Source organism: Microcaecilia unicolor, chromosome 8, assembly GCF_901765095.1.
Source record: "Microcaecilia unicolor chromosome 8, aMicUni1.1, whole genome shotgun sequence".
Classification (NCBI taxonomy): Eukaryota; Metazoa; Chordata; class Amphibia; order Gymnophiona; family Siphonopidae; genus Microcaecilia; species Microcaecilia unicolor.
In genome coordinates this window covers 69,641,885-69,662,874 of record NC_044038.1, presented here as the reverse complement: position 1 = coordinate 69,662,874, position 20,990 = coordinate 69,641,885, and the positions used below count along the sequence as shown (strand labels likewise).

General features: G+C 44.5%; 2 protein-coding genes across 4 annotated transcripts in view; one reads left to right on the top strand and one right to left on the bottom strand.

Moving 5' to 3' along the window:
• Positions 1-15,715, top strand: part of CIC (capicua transcriptional repressor) — a 326,490-nt gene extending 310,775 nt beyond the window's left edge. Inside the window, exons 18-21 of the mRNA XM_030212241.1 lie at positions 224-378; positions 11,770-11,901; positions 12,121-12,252; positions 12,501-15,715. Coding sequence (XP_030068101.1) covers positions 224-378; positions 11,770-11,901; positions 12,121-12,252; positions 12,501-12,874 — 793 coding nt within the window. The 3' untranslated portion in view covers positions 12,875-15,715. The remainder of the gene's footprint in view (positions 1-223; positions 379-11,769; positions 11,902-12,120; positions 12,253-12,500) is intronic.
• A 3,375-nt stretch (positions 15,716-19,090) lies between these two features.
• The window catches only part of PAFAH1B3 (platelet activating factor acetylhydrolase 1b catalytic subunit 3), a 58,571-nt gene continuing 56,671 nt past the window's right edge, over positions 19,091-20,990 (bottom strand). For all 3 annotated transcript variants that reach the window (XM_030212243.1, XM_030212244.1, XM_030212242.1), the window contains 3 exons: positions 20,121-20,237; positions 19,555-19,677; positions 19,091-19,479 (listed from right to left, as the gene is read on the bottom strand). In XM_030212243.1, coding sequence (XP_030068103.1) covers positions 19,201-19,479; positions 19,555-19,677; positions 20,121-20,237 — 519 coding nt within the window. In that variant the 3' untranslated portion in view covers positions 19,091-19,200. The remainder of the gene's footprint in view (positions 19,480-19,554; positions 19,678-20,120; positions 20,238-20,990) is intronic.

Here is a 20,990-nt window from a genome sequence, read left to right as displayed (position 1 = left end):
TGTAATCTCAGCCATTAAGCAAGTAGTGGCCTCCTAGAGGGGGGACCGGATGTTATGTTGACATGTTGTAGTTTGTTTTGTTCTCCCTTCAATCAGTAACCTGGCAGGATTGATTGACATGTACTGATCTGATCCTTAACCTTACAGGTCACAGACTAGAGGAGTCCACTGCTGATTTTTTTCTTCTTTTCTTTTTCCTTCCTTCCTCCTTCCCCCACCTCAGCAGGGTCCTGTCAGAAGTAGATTTTGAGGAGCGTTTTGCAGAGTTGCCTGAGTTTAAACCAGAAGAAGTCCTGCCATCCCCAACCTTGCAGTCCCTTGCCACCTCTCCCCGTGCCATTCTGGGCAGCTACCGTAAGAAGCGCAAGAATTCCACTGGTAAGCACTAGCAAGTCGTTTAAACTTTACCTACAAGAATTGGGACATATCAGGGCCAGCTGTGCCACAAGGCAGACTAGATGTTTGCTGATGGTAGTAGAATTTTGGGGTTAGTGGCACAGCTCCAGCAAACAAGAGTCACCTTCTGCTCCCCCCCCCCCCCCCTCCTCACACTGAACCTTCTGCTGCCCCCAAGCTTAAACAAGACAGAGTGATGCAAATCCATGTAAGCACTGGCCATTGCCATGTCCCAATCCCGCCAAGGCAGACATTCTGTCGGGTGGAAGGGACATGCAGCACTGAAGCCCAGGCCTGTGCTTACATGGTTTGCATAGCACTCAGTGTTCTTCTACCTTTGGGAGAGATTGAGAGGAGGTAGGATGGATGGTGTCAGTTGAGGCCTGGAAGGTGGAAGATGGGGGTAGGGGATATGACTTGCATGCCATTGGGGAGGGGAGGTTAATAGGAGGGAAGGATACTTGTTGCCTTGAAGGGGTGTAGAGAAGGGAAGGGGAAATGCTGGTCAGTTGGGGGGAGGGAAGGGGAGATGATGAACTACGAAGGGGAGTTTGGTCTTGAGCTGCCCTTTGAAAGGCATACACAGCTGAAGGTTGTCAGACACCGCTGGGCTGGCACTGGGACTTACAGATTGATTTTCTGTCCATTGTGATTAAGAAGTCCAGCTTGAGCAATGTGGAGTGCAGCACAGAACGGCATTACCCCAAATCATACAGCACCAAAGAGCTATAGCTGCTCTTATTGCTAAGCAGGTCACTTTAGAACTGAGGTACAGGGAGATAATCAGGGTTCTGCCACTGACCTTGTGTGATCTCCATTTCAGTTACTAAGATTATAAATACTAGTTCAAATAAATCAGTCAGGGCATTAATTCTTTTTTTCTTCAGCTCCTTTATGTTTTTTGATGTCACTTGTGATATTTTCCTTTCTCTTGCCCTACCTTGCCCTCCATCTCCACTTCTTCACTTTTTCCTCTGTGTCTCTTGCTATTCTGTCTTTGTTCTTAATTCCGCCTTCTCTCCCTTTTCATCTCTCACTCCCACCTTATCTCACTCAAGATGGCCTTCCCAACCCTTTGTCTTACTCATCTCTCACCCTATTATACCCTGCAGGGCCAGTGTTAAAATGCCTGGGGCACAGGGCAGAAATTTTAAGGAGATCCTAGAGCCCACCAGCAGGTTTTATCGCCTTCAGTTTTAAGCAGGCTTGGAGCCCACTCTGTCTTGGAGTCCGGTTGACTTGTTGGTTCCCCCCGCCCCCCCCACCACAGCCCTGATACCACAGAAGTTAAGGGAAGCCACACTGAGTCAGACCAAGGTCCCTTGAGTCCAGTATGCTGTCTCTGATAGTGGCCAGTCCAGGTCAGAAGTACCCAGCAGATCCCAAAAACTCAATCTTTTTCTTTGCAGCAGATTTTCAGGAATAAACGATTTGCTTCCCCAAGTCTACCTGGCTAATCATGTTTATGGCCAATTATTATATATCAGGGAAATCAAAGTTAATTGTGTTCCATTATAGTAGTTTAATCATTTTTATGCACATTTTCTCCAGGAACTTGTCAGAACCTCTCTTGAACTCTCTTGTGTTAGTTGCATTGTGCATGTCACCTAGCAAGAGATTCCATGGTTTAATTATGTGATTTTGTTTTCAGTCTGCCAGTAATTAATTTCAAGGAGTAATCTCTTGTTTTAGTGTTTGAAAGTTTAAACATCCGTTTCCTATTTAATCGTTCCACTCCAGAGCAACTACTGAAAAGGTGTGAGCTAAATTTAAATAAATATTTCTATCATACCCCTTCTCATTTGTCTTTTTTCCAAGCTGAAAAGCCCTAGGCTGTGCTCTAAAAGCAGTATAGACATTTTTAAAAAATATATAACGTTATTAAGCATTAACTTATACAAAACTGTAGGAATGCAAAGTGAATGAACATATTCGTCCATAATCCCATCTCCCAACACCACCCCCCCCCCCCCCCGGCAACCCCAGATACATACTGTGAAGAAACAGTGTTTTAAGCCTGTAAAATGTATTTTTTTTGTTACATTTGTACCCCGCTGTTTCCCACTCATGACAGGCTCAATGCGGCTTACATATACCGGTACTTATTTGTACGTGGGGCAATGGAGGGTTAAGTGACTTGCCCAGAGTCACAAGGAGCTGCCTGTGCCTGAAGTGGGAATCAAACTCAGTTCCCCAGGACCAGAGTCCACCACCCTAACCACTAGGCCACTCCTCCACTGTATTGGATATTTTCTTGTCTTAAGTATGTCTGAAGTGTATTTTTCCTGTTTGGCCAGCAGATGGTGCATGTTTATGCTTAAAGCTATTACAGAGGACTGACACCTCTTTCTTAGTTAGCACACAGATAATAGGAAGTGCCTTGCATTGATGTAGCCAGTTTTTATTTGAAACTTGACTGTTCTGGGCTCTGATTGGCCTGAAGTTTTGAAATAACCCAGCAGTGGCTGGCTGTTGCTTCAGTTTAAGCCCAGGAGAAGGAGAGAGAGCTCGCTTTTATGAAGCTCTGTGAACAGATATATGCCCTGATCTCCCCAGGTACTTTCTAGGAAGTATGCAAATGTTTAATTAGTTTTCTAAGTGATCAATTTTTCAGTTACTTGTTACCATATTTGCACATTTTTTTGTCCACTGTTCCAAGTTCTGAGAATAAACGCATTTGTTTGTTCTTTCTGCCTGTCTGGACTGAAAGAGAATCCTGGTGGTTTTGTGTGTTGGGTCTGTGAGTGCTTTCTGGGAACTGTGGGACCACTGGGAGTGTAGCTCCAGTAACCTAGAAATCACTGGGGATAACTTGAGAGCGGGAGACTCGCCCAGAGGCGGTTGTGACCCAGTTGGTGGGAGGAGGGTGCTAGTGTAGAGCACAAGCGGCAGGTGCAGGCGGACCTGAGCTGTGCTGGGGATAGACCGTGGGGTAACCCCAGGCGGGTGGCAAGGTGTTTTGTGACACATACAGTGAAGGAAAATAGAGAATCAATAATAGAAATGTCAGCAAAGCTGGAAACACTGGCAAACAAACTACTGAAGTCAAGCCACCAATCCTTGCCACACCTTGGTAGGGGTGCCAAATTCTGCAAAAGGAACCCATATTAGCATGTTTCATGGCCACTAGCAATCTAGAAATATTCACAATAAACAGGTTAGTGTTTATTTCTTCATTGCTGCTTTCACTTTGCCCCTATTCTTCCCAGTGTCCTCTCACATCATCACTACCCATTTCCATCTGTACTCCTCCGAATGCCAGCCATTCTGCCGGGTACTTATGAGCTGGACTGGCCACTGTTGGGAGACAGGATGCTGGGCTTGATGGATTTTGATCTGATTCATCATGACTGTTTTTATGTTCTTACTAGTAAAAATGGCCCGTTTCTGGCGCCGATGAAACGGGCGCTAGCGGGCACGGGACTCCCTTCCCCTCCCCTTCCGGTACCTGTTCCGTCGGCCCAGGAAAGAAAGAGCCCCCTCTTTCCTCCCGTAGCGGTGGCTTCCTTGCTGCATGGTGTGGGAGTCCGGCTCTCGACATTTCAAAATGGCTGCCGAGAGTTGCAGTCTCGCGAGGCAGCTTGAACTCTCGGTGGCCATTTTGAAACGCCGAGAGCCGGACTCCCACACCATGCAGCAAGGAAGCCACCGCTACTGGAGGAAAGAGTGGGCTCTTTCTTTCCTGGGCCGACGGAACAGGTACCTCTAGACCACCAGGGAGACACAGGGAGGGAGGGAGGTTGGTGAGGTTAAGCGTGTGCTACTGTGGGTGGGGCTATGTGGCGAAAGGGGCTGGGTTCATGTGCACGTCAGCGGCGGCTGGGATTTGTTTTCGTGTTCCGCCCTCGACGTCATCACGTGTGACGCGAGGGCGGGGCATGTAGATGTTGTGGTGGCTTCACCACCATGAAACCACAAACCAGTGTGTGAGTGACTTCAGTGACGTCAGTGTCCTCAGAACGTTGAGGCTGCGTTTTATTATAGTAGATTCCAAGGATGACTTTGTCCTTCCAGTCTTTCCTCTTTCCTTCCTCCGAGTGCACCTACTTATCTTCTTCTCGTGACCCCTTGCTCTCTTCTCTCCCAGTTTCTCTCTCATGCTCCTAAAATTCACTCTATTTATTCCCTGCCCTCCCCCCAAAAAAACTTTTCCACTTCTAGTTCTCTATCTGTCCCCTCAGCCCCTCCTTCATCCCCCCCTTTCTTTTAGATTTTATTTATATTTTGCAAAATACACACAGATAACAATAACAATGCTCCTTCATCCCTTTAATGCCTTCTTCCCTTCCTAGGCTCCATTTCCTGCATCCCTCTTTTACTCCCAACATCTCTTCATAAAAATGGCTAATAAATCTCAATAAATAAATATCTAATCACCCAGCTCACCTATTCTTAAAGTAGCCTGAGTCAGAGGCTACTTTCACCTGTTCTTCTACTCTACGCCACCTTTTCTCCCAGGCAATGGCATAAATAGCATCTCCTTTGACACCAGAGGTAGTGTCTTCTCTGATCCTTAGTTTTGATCTTTTGGCCCCATCTCTTCCTCTTCCTTCCCCAGCAGAGTGAAGTGTGCCAGCAGTTTTAAAGCTTGTGGGCTAACGGACGCTGTTACTTTCATGAGATAAGAAATAGAGCTGTACCAAATAACATATTTTACTATTTGGCTGAATATGAATAATGGGCATTGAGCTTTAGCATAACGAATAATAAAAGAAGCAACGTGAAATCAGAGATGACGTGTTTATTTCATTAGGATTTAGCACAGTAGAGCCCCAGATTATTCGTATTCGAATTAAGTCGTTATTCAACAGACCATGAATAATGTATTCGGGGCCAAATTGAATCAAATATAAATATTCAGGACAGTCCTAATTAGCAGTATTTGTTGGCCTGCAGGGTTTAAAACTGCTGGCAATGATGGCCATAAAAACATATATCCTCCCTCTCCAACCAGTTAGAACAGTATTTAAATGTTTATGATTGTACTCATATCAGGTGGAAATAGCACCCCACAGGGCATTAGGTGTTAGCAAATTGATCATCATATTTTTAATCATTGCACAATATTTTAAATAGAATTAAAAAAAAAACTGGAAAAAGCAAGTACTGGTTTTCCTTGGGTATAAAAGTACTTACCTTTTTAATGCAAAAAGAAATCAACAAATAATACATCAGTATAATTCAATTTCAGTGTAGGGGAAAATAGTGGAAATTATTATAAAGAATAAAATTATGAAACACATAGACAAACATGGTTTAATGGGATAGTGTCAGCTTTGGGTTCAGTCAAGGAAAGTGTTGCCTCACCAATCTGCTTCATTTCTTTGAAGTTGTGAAGAAACATGTTGATAAAGGTGAGCTGGTTGATGTATCTAGATTTTCAGAAAGCTTTTGACAGAGTTCCTCATGAGAGACTCCTGAGAAAATGAAAAAGTAATGGGATTGGAGGCAAAGGAGTGGAGGAGTGACCTAGTGGTTAGAGCACCGGTCTTGCAATCCAGAGGTGGCCGGTTCAAATCCCACTGCCGCTCCTTGTGATCTTGGGCAAGTCACTTAACCCTCCATTGCCTCAGGTACAAACTTTGTGAGCCCTCCTGGGACAGAGAAATATCCAGAGTACCTGAATGTAACTCACCTTGAGCTACTACTGAAAAAGGTGTGAGCAAAATCTAAATAAATAAATGTTCTTCTGTGGATTAGGAATTGGTTATTGGACAGAAAACAGAGGGTAGGGTTAAATGGCCAAAGATTTCTCCGTCCATTGACGAAGAAGTTCGTTCAGGGCTGTCTGCACCTCCACTCACCTAGGTCATGAGTCTCATTGATCTCTGGCCCTTTTACAATGACTCGTATAACTAATAATGCGGCCTCTCAAAACTGCTTTTGTTGGGTGGGTAGGAAGGCGAGGGTACAGCTGTCGCTTTTGTTAGGCAGCTAGGGGTCTAGGGGTGGCCTTGGTCTTCTGGATTTCAAATGGTATAAGGGCTTGCTTTCTGTGCCATTTGAGAGATTGGATATGCTTGAAGCAAAGGTTCACCCTGCTGAAATGGGAACAAGGTTTTCTTTTGCCCCTTACAACTGTCTCTACCTGCTCCACGCTCAGCTAGGCTTTCGGGGTGGCTGTGGCACAATGTTCTCCTTAAACCTTTCAGAAATGTGTGGAATGTTCTTATTAAACTGCTTGGGGGGGGGGGGGGGGGGGGGGGGGATCCGAGGATCACAGACCAACTTCTGCTTAGAAGGAATGGAGAGTTTGCACCTGGGATGGATAATTCGGTTTTTCTGGATTGGCAACGCCGGGGGATAGTCAGTTGGAACATGTTTTAGCGGGAGAGGATGGAATTCTTCCGTTTGAGGATTTTCAGCAGTGAGTGGAGGTCCATTGGGGTTACATTGTCAAGTTAAACATTATGTTGCTTCATTGGAGGGAGGAACTCTGCGGAAGGGTTTGGGAGCCAGATTGAGGGATTTTTTTCACAGTATCGCGGCACGGGGTGTCTCCGTTTTCAGCTTATATAAGATGCTTCAACGGGTGCTACCAAAACTATCTTTTAGAGCCTTGAAAGATAAGTGGGCAAAGGATTTGGGTCATGCTTTAGCTGGCTGGGATATATAAACTGCCATTAGCAGGATTCCTAGGGTTATCTCGGGTGCATATCTTCAGGAATGTTACTTTCGGACAATTCATAGGGCATGCTTTTCACAGCTCTAGCTATCAAAGATGGGGAGAGGGCAGTCACCATTGTGTCTTAAATGTGGAGATGCAGCTGGTACTTTTTTACATGGTTTTTGGAGTTGTAGGATGATTTAAGCTTATTGGACCTTTGTGTTGTGCTTTTTGGAATTTATTTTTGGTTGTTCTGTCCAAGGCTCAGTGGAATTGCTGCTATTGGATCAGCCAGGCATTTTCCGAGGAGCCTCGAAGGAACACATTTTGTTGTTTTGTAAGCTTACCTTGGTAGCTTAGAAATGTATATTGCAATCTTGGTTTCTCCCCTACCCCCGACCTTCTGGCATTGACGGAATCAAGTCCATCTGCTTGCCTCTTGGGAGGTGAGGGTTTTTTTCAAGAGGAAGACTCACTTTCTCAAAGTGTGGAAGGCTTATCTCTCTATATAAAACGCACCTCCAACGTTCTAATGAAGCCTCACTTTCCCAACATTCTAAAAGTGAGGTGGCTGAGATCAGTTTTCGTCCATGAGTGTCTGCCCCGCCCACGCGTCAAACGTGATGACGTCGAGAGCGGAGCACTGACACTGAACGAATGGCATCGACAGACGCACCAAAGACCTATGGGGGGAGGAGTAATGAACATCGCGGATCACGAGGCACGGAGGGACAGAGGAGGAGGTAAAACGTCAATGCTACCAGGCAGGGGGAGGAGAAGCGAAGATCGCGGATCGGAGGTGGGTGTGCAGCAGGCAGGGGGAAGACTACCAAACATCACAGATCAAGTGGCAGGGAGGGACGGAGAAGGAGAAGGTGGGTGTGTAGCAGGCAGGGGGAGGAGTAACGAAGATTGCAGATCAAGAGGCAGGGAGGGCCGGAGGAGGAGGATGTAAAACATGTCACTGCTAGCAGGCAAGGGGAGGAGTAGCGAAGAACGCGGATCAAGTGGCAGGGAGGCCTGGAGGAGGTGGGGAGAGGGGGGGCACTGGCAGGCAGGCAAGAAATGAGGGGGGGGGGGGGCGACACCCTGAAACACACTCGCACACAATCACTCTCAGTCACAAACACACCCTTGCATCTGGCAGGGAGGGAGGGAAGGAAGGAAGGGGGCCACCCTGGGGGAGGGGAGCCACCCCGGCACACACTCTCATTCCCACACACACACTCTCTCTCTGTCACAAACACACACTTGCACCTGGGAGGGAGGGAGGCCACCACACACTCTCATTCTCACACACACTCACATTCCCACAGAGACACTCGCACACAGTGTCACTCTCTCAAACTCACAAACACACACTTGCACCTGGCAGGGATGGAGGGGGTCCATCCTAGGGAGAGGGGCTCCATCCTAGGGAGAGGGGCCCATCCTGCCACACACTCTCATTCCCACAAACACACACTCTCTCACAAAACACATTCGCACACACTCACTCTTTCTGTCACAAACACACATTCGCACATGGCAGGGAGACAGGGAGGGGGGCCACTGGCAGGGAGGGAGGGAGGGGCCACAGAAACACACACATTCCCCTGCAAACACCCTGATCAGCCCATCCTCTACACAAGCACTATCTGTGACACAGAAACACTCTCTGTGTCACATACACAGTGAAGCACAGTTACAGATTGCAAAACACGCCCCTCCCCAACATTCTTACACGATACTCGCCCCCGCGCTCCTACTTTGCCACACCCTCTTTCACTTCCACACACACACTCACAATCTATCTTTGTGACACATGATCTCTGTCTCTCACTCTCACACACACAACCACTGCCCCCCAACCCCCCCCCCTAAAAAAATAAACACACACTGATCCACAACATGGACAGATGAACACTCGCTCTCTCCCCCACCACACCCTCACAGAACAACCCCCCCCCCACACACACACAAAAAACCAACATTTTCAACAACAAAAAAAACCCAACTACAACACCACACTAATATAAGCCAACAACAACATGACCAATCGCCCCAGTTAAAACATCATATTGCACATAATACAAAAATGTAAATTATTCATTACTAACACAACACAATTATCCACAAAATCCCTTTCAAAACATTCATTGCTCTCAGAAACGGGCCTTTTTTTTTACTAGTTTTGATATATTGTTGCCTAGGGGCTGGGGTCTTTTGTTTAGTCTTTTTAGTCTTGTAACACCTATAATTCTAGTTCAGAGGGATGTATTCTGAGGGGGGGGATGGAAGGTTTAATTCAGTGTAGGTTCTGTGGATTCCATGTGCCATAACAAACCAGGCGGTTGGTGCCACCAATTGCTCAGGCGAGGGGGCGTTGTGAGTGAGGGGGTTCTTAGTTCAATTGTATCTGAAACTTTATGGTGTGGGGTAGTTTATGTTACAAGTTCAACTCTGCTCAAAAGGCGGGGGTGGATTTCTTTATCAGCTGTTGTTCTTGTGGAATACTTGTTCTTGGCCTTATGGAGATGTTTATAATGTTGGCAATGTTTCTTTTACTCTGTCATTAATAAAAATGTTGAAACATAAAAAAAGGTTTGGACAAGTTCCTGGAGAAAAAGTCCATAGTCTGTTACTGAGATGGACATGGGGGATGCCACTGCTTGCCCCAGGATTGGTAGCATAGAATATTGCTGCTAATTGGGTTTCTGACAGGTACTTGAATAGTTTGATTCAAAAAGAAGTCAGAGGTCCCTAACATGGCCCATGTTTCACAGAAACTGCATCAGGGAGTCCAAAAATCCATTGAAAAAAATGCCTCTAGAATTAAAACAAAAAAATGTTTTAAGTCGATGGCCAGTGTATACATTCAAATTTAACAGCAAAATAATTAGAAAACATTATATGAGCATTTGGCATACCTCACTCAAGTGTGGACTACTGGCTGATGACCAGCAGAAATACTGGTGCACTTCTGTCTACTGGCTGGTGGGATATGGGGTGTTCCTGCTACTTGAAGCCAAGTTTTCACTTCTTGGGGGAGGGGGGGTAGAGGATCACGCCTTTCTGTGGTTGCAGTCAAGCAGTTTACATATTTTATACAGGTACTTATTTTGTACTTGGGGCAGTGGAGGGTTAAGTGACTTGCCCAGAGTCACAAGGAGCTGCAGTGAGAATCAAACCCATTTCCACTGGTTCTCAGGCCACTGCACTAACCATTAGGCGAAGGATCGTGCCAGCTGAGAACTGATCATTCTCGGTGCAGCTGCTATCTGCTACATAAAGGAATTTCTTCCCTGCACACATCTCAGCAGAGCTGCCAAGTTACTCAGTTCCAGGAAGGAGGCTTTATGGCCCCGTCTTGGTTTTGAACTTATGTCCTTAAGTAAAGTGGTACTTGTTCTTGATCCTGCCCATTGAAATTAGTGGTAGAGGTGCCATAGTGTATCAGGACTGGTCCAACATCTCCTTGCTGGAACTGGGCAAAGTGGTAGGAAGGAAGGAAGAGGCATGAGCAGTGCATGTGCTGAGCTTACAAGGAACAGTGGTCAGAACTCAGATATCTGACAAATTCTGGGTTAGTTCTCTCTGGAAATGGTGTTGTAGAACTGAGTATATAACCCAGCTTCCTGACCAATAATATTGCATAATCTTCAGTCCTGGCTGATTAAAAAAAAAAAATCCTCCTCTCTGGATGTCATTTATGCCAAGGGAGGGAAAATATGCCACTCTATAAATCAATGGTGTGACTGCTTGTTGAGTGCAATTGGAAAAGGCACAGAAAAGGATGACAAAAATGATAAGTAAGGCTTATCTTGGGAAAAAGCTGATTGAAGGGATATGATAGTGGTTTATTAAAATCATGAGTAGGGTGAAGCTGGTTAATAAAGAACAATAATATATACAAATTGTACCAGGACTGAGGGACAGTCTGTAAAATGGGCAAGCTGTGAAATTTATATAGCATGTAGCTAGGTTTAAAAGGACTTTGGACAAATTCCTAGACAAGGCTGGAGTTTTTGCATAAACAACCACCAGATCAATTGCCCCGGGCCCCATGCCTGCCTGAAGCTGAAGGAGGCATAGCCTGCAGGTGGGCTTTGGATCTTCTTTCTAGTTTGTGCTGACCGTGTGCTAACATGGCTTCCTGATCTAAGAGAAAAAGTCTATAAATAATTATTAACCAAATAGACCTAAAGCTACTTCTCTGCCTTATGAGAGAGCTGCAAGAAATAAATTGACAGATACAAATCAAGGTAAGGTATACACAAAAAGTAGCACATATGAGTTTATCTTGTTGGGCAGAGTGGATGGACCGTGCAGGTCTTTTTCTGCCGTCATCTACTATGTAAATTAATTCTTTGGGATCTTCTGGGTATTTACTAGTGACTCAGATTTCACGAATGTTGGGCAAGATACCTGGCTTAATGGACTGGTGTGACATACAGGGCAAGTACAAGTCTTTAGCCTTGCCCCTCCCCCTAATTTACTGTTAGGCTGTTTGGCCCACCGTCCCAGCTAATCGAGTCCCTCCTGCTGTCTTGTTGAGTTTGTCCTTGTCAGAACCAATTGTTTTTCTTTGACTTCAGGTTTTGAAGCTGCCCTAGGTAAGGCCCTGGTCCTGCCCTGATGACACATCTTATGTACTTATTGGACAAAACACTGATCTTGGGGCAAAACAGTGACTCGCAGCTTTTTTCATGTTTTGAAGTTCTGAAACTCCTGCTTTGCTTTTTTCCTCTTCACTCCATTAATTCTATTTCTTGAAATCTCTGCAGACCTGGATTCTTCCACAGAGGATCCTATTTCCCCAAAGCGCAAAATGCGTCGACGTTCCAGCTGCAGCTCCGAGCCCAACACCCCAAAGAGTGCCAAGTGCGAGGGGGATATTTTCACCTTTGACAAGACAGGTGAGGGGATGCCCCTGCTAAACCTGTTGAAGCTGGGGCTCCTGTTGCTGAGGTATGCAGCACCATTGTGGCATTCAGTGTGTAAACAGAAGTCGTGTGTGTGTGTGTTTGGGGGGGGGGGGGGACTTATGCTGACAGCCCAAGAATTGGGGGCAAGAGGCAGATCCTCAGGTTTCCTTAGTAACAGAGGATGACATCTTCATGGTGTTCTTCCTTCAGGTGCTGACACTGAGGACATGTTGGCAGAGCTGGACTATGAGAAGGTACCATATTCTTCGTTACGCCGAACCCTTGATCAGCGAAGGGCACTGGTCATGCAGCTGTTCCAGGAACATGGCTTCTTCCCATCAGGTGAGGAACGTGTTTTCCTCTTTTAGAGATAGAGGCTGCCTCATGTCAGGTGAGGTATACATCAGCTCCCCCTGCCCTCTCAATTGAGAGGCCTTTTTTCTGTCAGGTGAGGAGCACTATCCCCCAAAGGAAGGGTTTTGTCTCATACAGTGAGGAGCATGGTGGTGGGGGGTAAAGGGATGGAGGAGACATGGAAATAGCATATGCAGAAAAGGCAAATTCTGAACAGAAATGTTTGTAACTTGCAGCTCAAGCCACAGCCACTTTCCAGGCTCGATATTCTGACATCTTCCCTACCAAGGTCTGCCTGCAGCTGAAGATTCGGGAGGTGCGGCAGAAGATCATGCAGGCTGCTACACCAGCTGAGCAGCCATTTGCAACAGGCGTGGGCACTTCCTCAGGCAGTGGGGAGCAGCAGGCTGTGGGATCTGTGAGCACTTCAGTGCAGGGTGGAGCAGGAAGTTTGGAAACACTCTTGCCAGAAATGCAGCCTCCTTTGCACCTTGCAGCTGCACTGGACTCCTCACAGAGGGTTAATGAGCCCCTGGAGACAGGCTGGGAAAGTCACCATGAATCGCCACTGGCAGGGGCTAGCACAGCTGCCACTTCCAGTAACAGATGAAGCGATGAGCACTTGAGCTAAGAAGCTAGACTAGAAGCACTGCACGGTGGGAGAGCTAAGGGGGTGCCATGTCAGGTCTTCTGGATGGGTCACAGTCCATCCTCTGCTCTTGTCCAGGTGTTCTGGCCCTAGAAGACCAGACTGGGAGGTGCTAGGAGCCGCAAACTATGCTCACCCTGGAGGACTGAAACTGTAAGGGCCAGGGAAATGGGAGGAAACTACTTCCCTTACTCCCAACTAGCCACCTGCAAATGACTCAATGTTCCATCAAACCAAAAAGAGTAATGGCAGGTGCAAGGAAGGTGGGTAAGATCACTCTGGCTTTCTTCCCCTCCCAAGAGGGGATATGGTGTGTTGGGAGGTGGCAATGCACAGGCCTTGATGGATGGCACAAGATAATCATTCCAGAACCACAGTGGAGCTCCCCGTCCCTTAGCCACCTCCCTTCCCCTATGTATCCTGTGTGGGGGAAGGGGTTGTAAAGTTTTTAATTTCCTTTAATAATGTTAAATATTTTGAGGACTTCTTTATGTATGTTTAGTGAAAGTGAATGTGACCAGGCCTGTATGCAGTCTGTTTTACTGATGTGCCACATCAGAATTTTGGGGTGTGTCAGAGGTGGGTGCCTGTAGGATAGGAGGTAGTGCAGACTGGAGAAAGGGGTTAGTAGAAAGGTGGTCTCAGTAGATAATAAATATATACTTGTCCTCTGTCGTTAAGAATCATCTTCCTTGCTTGGAGTCTGAATATATCCTAGGGCCACATTTCTGCTCACTCTTCCCCATTCACCCACCTAGCAAACCAAATATTTCCAAAGGGGGAGTTATATCATTGGCAACCAATTCAGAATCTGCTTCTTGACTCATTTTTAGAGCAGATTTTAAGTAAGTGAGGTGTTCTTGCACAGGGCCTAGCTGGGATTATTTTTGCCAGATATTGCTGGCTTTCTTACTAGGAAGGTGAGGGCCTAGAGTGGTGCAGGCAGATTTAGCATTCTTTCTTTCAGGGGTGGGGAAATAGTGACCTCCCCTCAAGAAACAGAAATGCAGCAGCAGCCATAGAAAAAAAAACCCTAAAGCATTTTTATAAAGCATTCATTTTAAATTGAAATGGTATTGGACAGAGCCTTGCTATTTTTAAATATTGTGATTTGTGATGGAATTTTTTTTTAATTGAAGGGTCCTTTTAAAGGATCAATTTTTGCCTTAATAGAAGGTGGAGAAAATCAGCACAGGCTGTTGTGCAGCAGGTCAGGGGTGAGCTCTTTGCTTGAATGTGGGATAAACTGTAGTATGTTTTTTTTTTTTTTTATGTACTTCATAAATAGAAAGTGAAAGCTGTGACTGCAGGCTGCTGCATTGCTCTTAAAACCAAGAGCTCAAATGTCAATGTCATAGAAAACCCATGGGCATGCCTTTACATGGGATCCTGCAGTTCTCCGTGTTGGATGGATAGAATGCGTCAGGGCAGGTCTGAGGTGCGTTAACAGTGCTATGCGTAAAGATCTTGATACTAGACTAGCAGGGCCTACTGGAGCAACAGGAGTGAGGTGCTTTAACAGAGCTCTAATGGAAGTTTGTTTAGTGCCTAGTCCTATTCTGTTCTCTTTACATTCACTGAACATTCTCCTTTATCTTATCTAGGCATTACACTGAGGTAGTATGAATACTGTGCACATAGGTGAAGAATGGACTCGGGAAGGAGATTCTTAAAAACGGGGGATTTGACAAATAACTGCACACTTTTTATTCCAAGCAGCTGTAGTGTAGAAGAAAGATACAGAGAAAACTACAGTGCCTCGCAGTGGTCTTCACACCCTTGTATGTTTTTTTACATGCTGTCTAAAAGAAATACAGTTCAGATGTTCACTGATCTACAGTGAAAGGCTCTATAAATATTTAAAATTAAAAAAAAAAGTAATAAACCTAAAAACCTTGATTTCGTAAGTGCATGCTTATTCTTCTTGGCAAAATGATTGAGGCCTGTGGCCTTTGTTACTCCAGATTTTCTGTTGGCTTCAAATCTGGGCTTTGAGCTGCTGCCAGGTCTTTTTTTTTTTTTTTTCTTCTTCAGTGTTATGTTTACTATCATGGATCCCTAGTTATAGGGCTGTAGCAGACTGACTGAATTGTTTTCTGCCTGCCTCTAGTTTGCACTAGAAAGGGATTTGATACTGCCTTTGTGTGACTACAATCAAAGTGGTTTATATGTAGTAGTGGGAATTGAACCTGGTTCCAAGGCCATTGTACTAACCATTAGGCTACTCTGCACGCCATTTTTCACAGGTGTCCCTGGATATAATGCTGCCATCAAGCATACTTTAGTGTAGGGATGGTATGCTGTTTTACATACCACGTTCCTGCTTAGTACTGAGACTAAAAAGTTCAACTTTGGTTTTATTAGCCCACCCAACCTTCTCTGACATGTGTGCATGACCACTGAGACTGCAAATTAATTGCAGTTAACTCTGTGATTAATGTATTATTAATCATGATTAAAATAATTACTCATGTTGCAGCATCTCCTGTTGCCTCCACCTCTTTGGTGCAGTCTGGCATCCTCCCACCCCCTTCCTGGTCTTAATCAAAGGTAGTCAAATGTTAGTTGCTATAGTATTCTACATATGCTGTCTGGGGGGGGGGGGGCAGAAGCTGAAAATTTGGTGGGTGCAGGAAGGTTTGTTACAGACCTATAAACAGGAACTGGAGGGGCTACCCGTAGAAGCTAAGGTGGTGAATAGAGAGTGACAGAGATAAAGTTTACCCCCACCCTGTGGGTTCTGTCTTCATCCCCATGGGCTCTGTCCTCAGCTGCAGATTCCTCAAAAACTTATGATTTTATATTTAAAAAATTTTTAAGTATAAAAAGGAATATGCTATGCAACTGTTTATAAATCACAGAAAATAATAATAAAAACAAGCAACTTGTCTTCTTAGATGTGCTGGTAGCAAGAATGTACAGGATCCTCCATGCAAATTTTGCTAGTTGTGGCCAGCATGTTTGCTTGTTTCTCCAAAAAATCAAAATATCATCTGCATCACTCAAACATAAATAACAGTCCAGTTCATTAACAGGCTTCAAAGTAGAAAATGACAGCTGGACAAAGTTTGTCCCCAGTCATGCTCCAGTGGTGAACTCCAGCAACCAGCAGAAGAGCCTGGCGCTGCTCGTGGGGAGGTGGAGGAAGGAAGAGCGAGAGAGACTGGACTTGAGGGAAGAAAAAGGGAGGTGGAGATTTGATATACCACCTTTCTGTGCTTAACAAGCAAAGTGGTTTGCACCTGTGGCATTAGAACTGCAGTAGGGAATAATACCCTTAATTATGATTAAAAATGTTAATCAGATGCAGCTGTTTGACACTGCCTTGCTCAGGCCACCCCCTTTAAACTCCAGTAGCCATGGTTTGAATTTGCAGCTGAAGGTCACTGTCATTATTTTAAAAACTAGACAGAGTGCGGCAAATGTTGACCGTTGCAGATTTAAAAAAAAAAAAAAAAAGCTGTATGGTATTTGCAAAGCAATGTTTAGAGAACACAGCTCTGGGACTAGGGAGAAGGTCTACCTTTCCACAAGAGAGTAAAGTCCAAAGTAAGACAATGCCCTTGCATGGTCTAGTCAAAACTCTACTTTGAATCCAACAGAAAATCTGGGATGAGAGTGAAGCTTACAGACCTCAACAGTTAGCCCAGAATGGGTAAAACTACACTGTTGCCTTCTCTTGGGTTGTGTGAGCCCACTAAGGACAAAATATCTTCATACAATAATATATGTAAATAGCTTTGGTTGTATTAAAAAAAGGTGGTATATCAAATCCATGACCCCTGTATACTTAACTTTATGGCAGATTTCTTTTAGCTGTTCTGTATTTGGTATGTTTAGACCTTTGATTCAAATTTACTTCACCAAAGTGTAGTCAGATCTAATCTAACTGTGATTGGATACAGGTGTGCTGTAAATTATTTTGGACTAGCTTAAAGCAGTTTTTGGAAAGAGGTAATGTGGGTTTACTATGCTAAATGGCATGAATACTTATGCAGTCAACTTTCTTTAACTGACATTGAATTAACAATAGCACCTCTTCGGAATGGTGTTTAGACAGCACAATGTGAAAAATATACAAGTGTGTTAAGACATTTGCCAGCTACTGTAGGAGTAAAGTATAGAAACAGTGACTATCAATGTCCCCAAGGAAGCTCTTAATGCTCTCTCCAAGAGAGGGGAGAGGTGTTTACAGGTTGCACCCACCATGGCACAATTATTGATAAAGCTTAAAACTTTTAACCAATCTTAATTCTTTAAGCCAATAGCAGAGGCTTAAAAAAAAACAGGTATTTCTGGTTTAAAAGTAAAGTATTTAATTTTGTCACTTCATTTACAGAAGTGGGCTGTGCTGTATAGCAGATTCCACACAGGGGGCAGCAGTCTGTTCACAACTTTGTTTCCTTCAGCCCCTGGTTTCTTTCCTGAATGAAAAGGATAGGGCTATGCATACATGCACAGGTTGAATTGGTATACATTTGAAACATGTGAGTAGTGCCCATTAAGGTATTACTGTGTGTCGTTTACCTTAAGCAACACACACACTTGAGCTAGGACAGTAAACGCTAGTTTTGTTTCTGTGGGATGCACTAAAAGGGCATTTACTGATAGAGTATATAATCTCACATTCATTGATTTTAATCTTGAATTGATAAGGAATGTGAATGTTGGGAAGACTGGATAGACAGTTCAGGCCTTTATCTACTATCACTTACTATATTTTATATTTCTTAGTGCAGTCTTTAAAACCCAGATCTGCCATTCCTTAGACTTACCAACCCATGCTTGTGAATGAATAATTTTTTTTAATAGCTGGAAATACTTATACCCCTGCCAATTTTGTCTTGCTTCTTTTACAAAGCAAAAGTCAGAATCCATGCTGGGATATGGCAGTATGATTCTTCATTCCTAAATACCTTCTATTTTTATATCCTTTCCCAGCTTACTTTAGTCACGGCAATAACAGGCCTAAGCCTGGGGCTCCTTTGTGAACCCTGTAATCGTAGGTGCTAAAATCAAGCCATTGTGTGATGGATTCCCTCCTTGTGCAGCATCTGTAACTTACCTAAGCTAGACATCCACACCCAGCCAGCACTGTTAGCCAATCTAATCATCAACTTTTGAGACATGCACTGTCCCTTGATGTATTTTAAAATTTGAAAATTACTAGTACTACTCATGTTTCAAATCTGTGCAAAGTCCATCGTTGTTATGCTTAAAGGAAGAAAGTGTGGGCTTAGCACACTCGATTCAGGTTAAAAATCTTCACATCCACCACAGCTTCAAAGGGGGAGGGGTGAGGGCTGGAGCATGCCTTAACTGGGCAGAGTCCTTTTCCCTGCATTATCTTGTAATTATGAGTGCCAGCATAAAATAAGAACTACATTTCCTTTCTGGGAGCTGCAGTATCTGAATCATGGAGAGAATGTTCTTGTTCCAGATAGAAGCAACAACTTGTCTTATAATAACTGATCAGCCAGAATGATAGTACATACAGAGTGCCAGTCAGTGAATCAGACACAAGAAAAAAAGCAGCAGTCATTAAGAGCACCATGTGCTGAAACTGCTATGCACTTGAACTGAGGGGCTGCTTTCCCTACTCCACTGGAGACATACTTTCTGTCCCTTCACCTGTGTATGTATATTTCACTTCCACCTGCAGGTTTTTTAGGCTTTGTTTTTAAGGAGATCATGATGGACTAGCTACAATGTTCTGATTGAGACTGAACAAAACATGTTGACCATGTGCAATATTTCTTACTGTAAGAAAAGCTACAAAAATTATTAAAGCAGTTTAACACAACCTCTCTTGAAATGCTTGTGTCTGTGCTGGGGCAAGGTCCTTTTTATTCATCTGGTATACCTGTGCAGAGTTAGTATAAGTCTAAAGGGTCCTCTAACAACTGCACATAGGAGAAACAGTAAGAGAGAGAAAAGTGTGCTTGACTGTAGGTATCTGTGGAAAAACAAGCTTCTTGTGCTTAAATTCTTACCTGCAAGGAATTTCTCTACTTCAAAGACAAAGAAGGGGGGAGGTTCAAGGGCTTTCTGTTGGCTGCATGGCAGATAAATGGGCTTAAGTATGGGATCTGCAGCCTAGTAGACTTTTAAAAGCCCTAGATCTCCCATCTATTCAAGTACCAGGACGGTCTTACTATTTAAAAAAAAGACTACAGCTCAAAGATTATACTATTTATTACCAAATACATAGCATACAGACCACAAGGCAACATGAGGTGGAGGAACAACTAATCATGCAATGTGCTTGGATAGCTACATGGAATGTGTCAGGAGGCTGCATTAGGTGTGTGAGGGGTAGAGTCCTCCAGCAGATGTAACAGCAACTCGTGGATGGGTTTGCAGACACGGGAATATCCATGGCGGGTGAGATGAAGATAATCATACATGTCATGATGGCTGATGGTGCCGTCTGAATGCACGAAGCCTGGGTCCACATCAAGGAATTGAGCCCGGGACAAAAGAGGAAGAGACGAGGCCAGGATCTCATTCACTTTCTTGTTTCTTTCTCTCAGTGGGTTGGGGTCTTTGCCCCTGGGAAGTAAGCCCTGGGAAACCAAGAATGCACATAAGGCTTGTTTTTGGCACACAGAGAGGGCAGTTAAAGAAGCAGGGCTACTCACCAGTACCACAACTTGGGCTTGTGGCTGTCTCCGATTTATCAGCTGGATTATAGTTTCAATGCCACTAGCTATCTGCTCTGCAGTATGTCCATGGTTATTAGTACCCACCCAAAGGACTATGATCTATGAATAGAAGAGTGCTTACAGTCATGATCAACAAATACACTAATGCAACATTATCAAAAAGCCACTTTCAGGACACACAAAAAAGGTTTAGTGGTTTTACCAAGGCCCCTGCGTACTCTTATTTTATAAAACTACCCGACACTGCCAGCAAATATGGAAAAATAAAGTGAGGTGAAAGCACCATGAGTGAGCAAAGATTAAGCAGGGCTTACCTAGCCACTACAGCTCAACACCCCATATAGAGGTCAACCAAATTTCAGTTTCAGATTTGGCAGCAAAATCGACCTGAAATCTGTGTTCAGGTTTCAGTCGAAAATACCTGTGTATTGTCTGCAGAAACTGAAACTACAGCCCTGACACAAACCCATTTCCCTCCCGGGTGGGGGCTTTGGTTCTGGCCAGCTAGCCTCTAACCCCTTTCCCTGGCACCCATCTCTCACCTTTGGTTTGATATGGTCCAGTTCTCCATTCTCCAGCCTCCACAGTACATGGTGTGTGGCATCTCCCCCAATCCCAAAACTCAGAGCATGTAGCGGAGAAAACAGCTCCCGCCAGATCTATACAAAACATGAAAGTTAAATATTACATATACATTCTTTGCAGGTTCCCAATACAAAACTATATAAGACTCTACACACAGATCACTTGGCTTAAGTGCGAGTTTCATTCCTGACATGGTATGTGCAAAAGCTAAAATTGCCCCGAGAGACTATTGCATTTAATAACAAATAAACGTAACATCCCCCTATATGAATAATACCTAGCCTTCGATCAGTGGCAGATACATCGATATTCCAGAAACAACTAGCAAGATTTCAGTTTGTAAGTTTAACAAAATGGTTCAAAAAAAACCCCCCAGCCTGCTTTTAATAGAACCTAGCAAATACTCAGCGACCATGCTTCCTCATTTCAGTGTACAACCACCATATCCCCTCCCAGAAAGATTTTCCACAGTATGATTTTGGGGGGGGGGGGGGGGGGGGGGGGGTAAGGAGGTGAACATATCTGGATCTGGATATTGCCACTATCAGAGGTGCAATTCCTTGAGCCCCATGACTGAGATACTTGACTACAATTTCCTCGAGGCGGCCAGGATGGGTTAACAAAGGGGGGGGGGGAGGACGAGGAGGAATAGCACTATGAGAAGTAAAATTAAACAAATGGTGGTGGTGGGGGGGGGGGTGCTGGCATGAGGAAGTATGAAGTTAACTGTCTTATTTACTGTAGTGTAAATTAAAGTGCTGCCTCAACTCTATGTAGAACAACATAGCTTGAAGAACTGGATAGTTTTAATTTTTTTTTTAATGTTT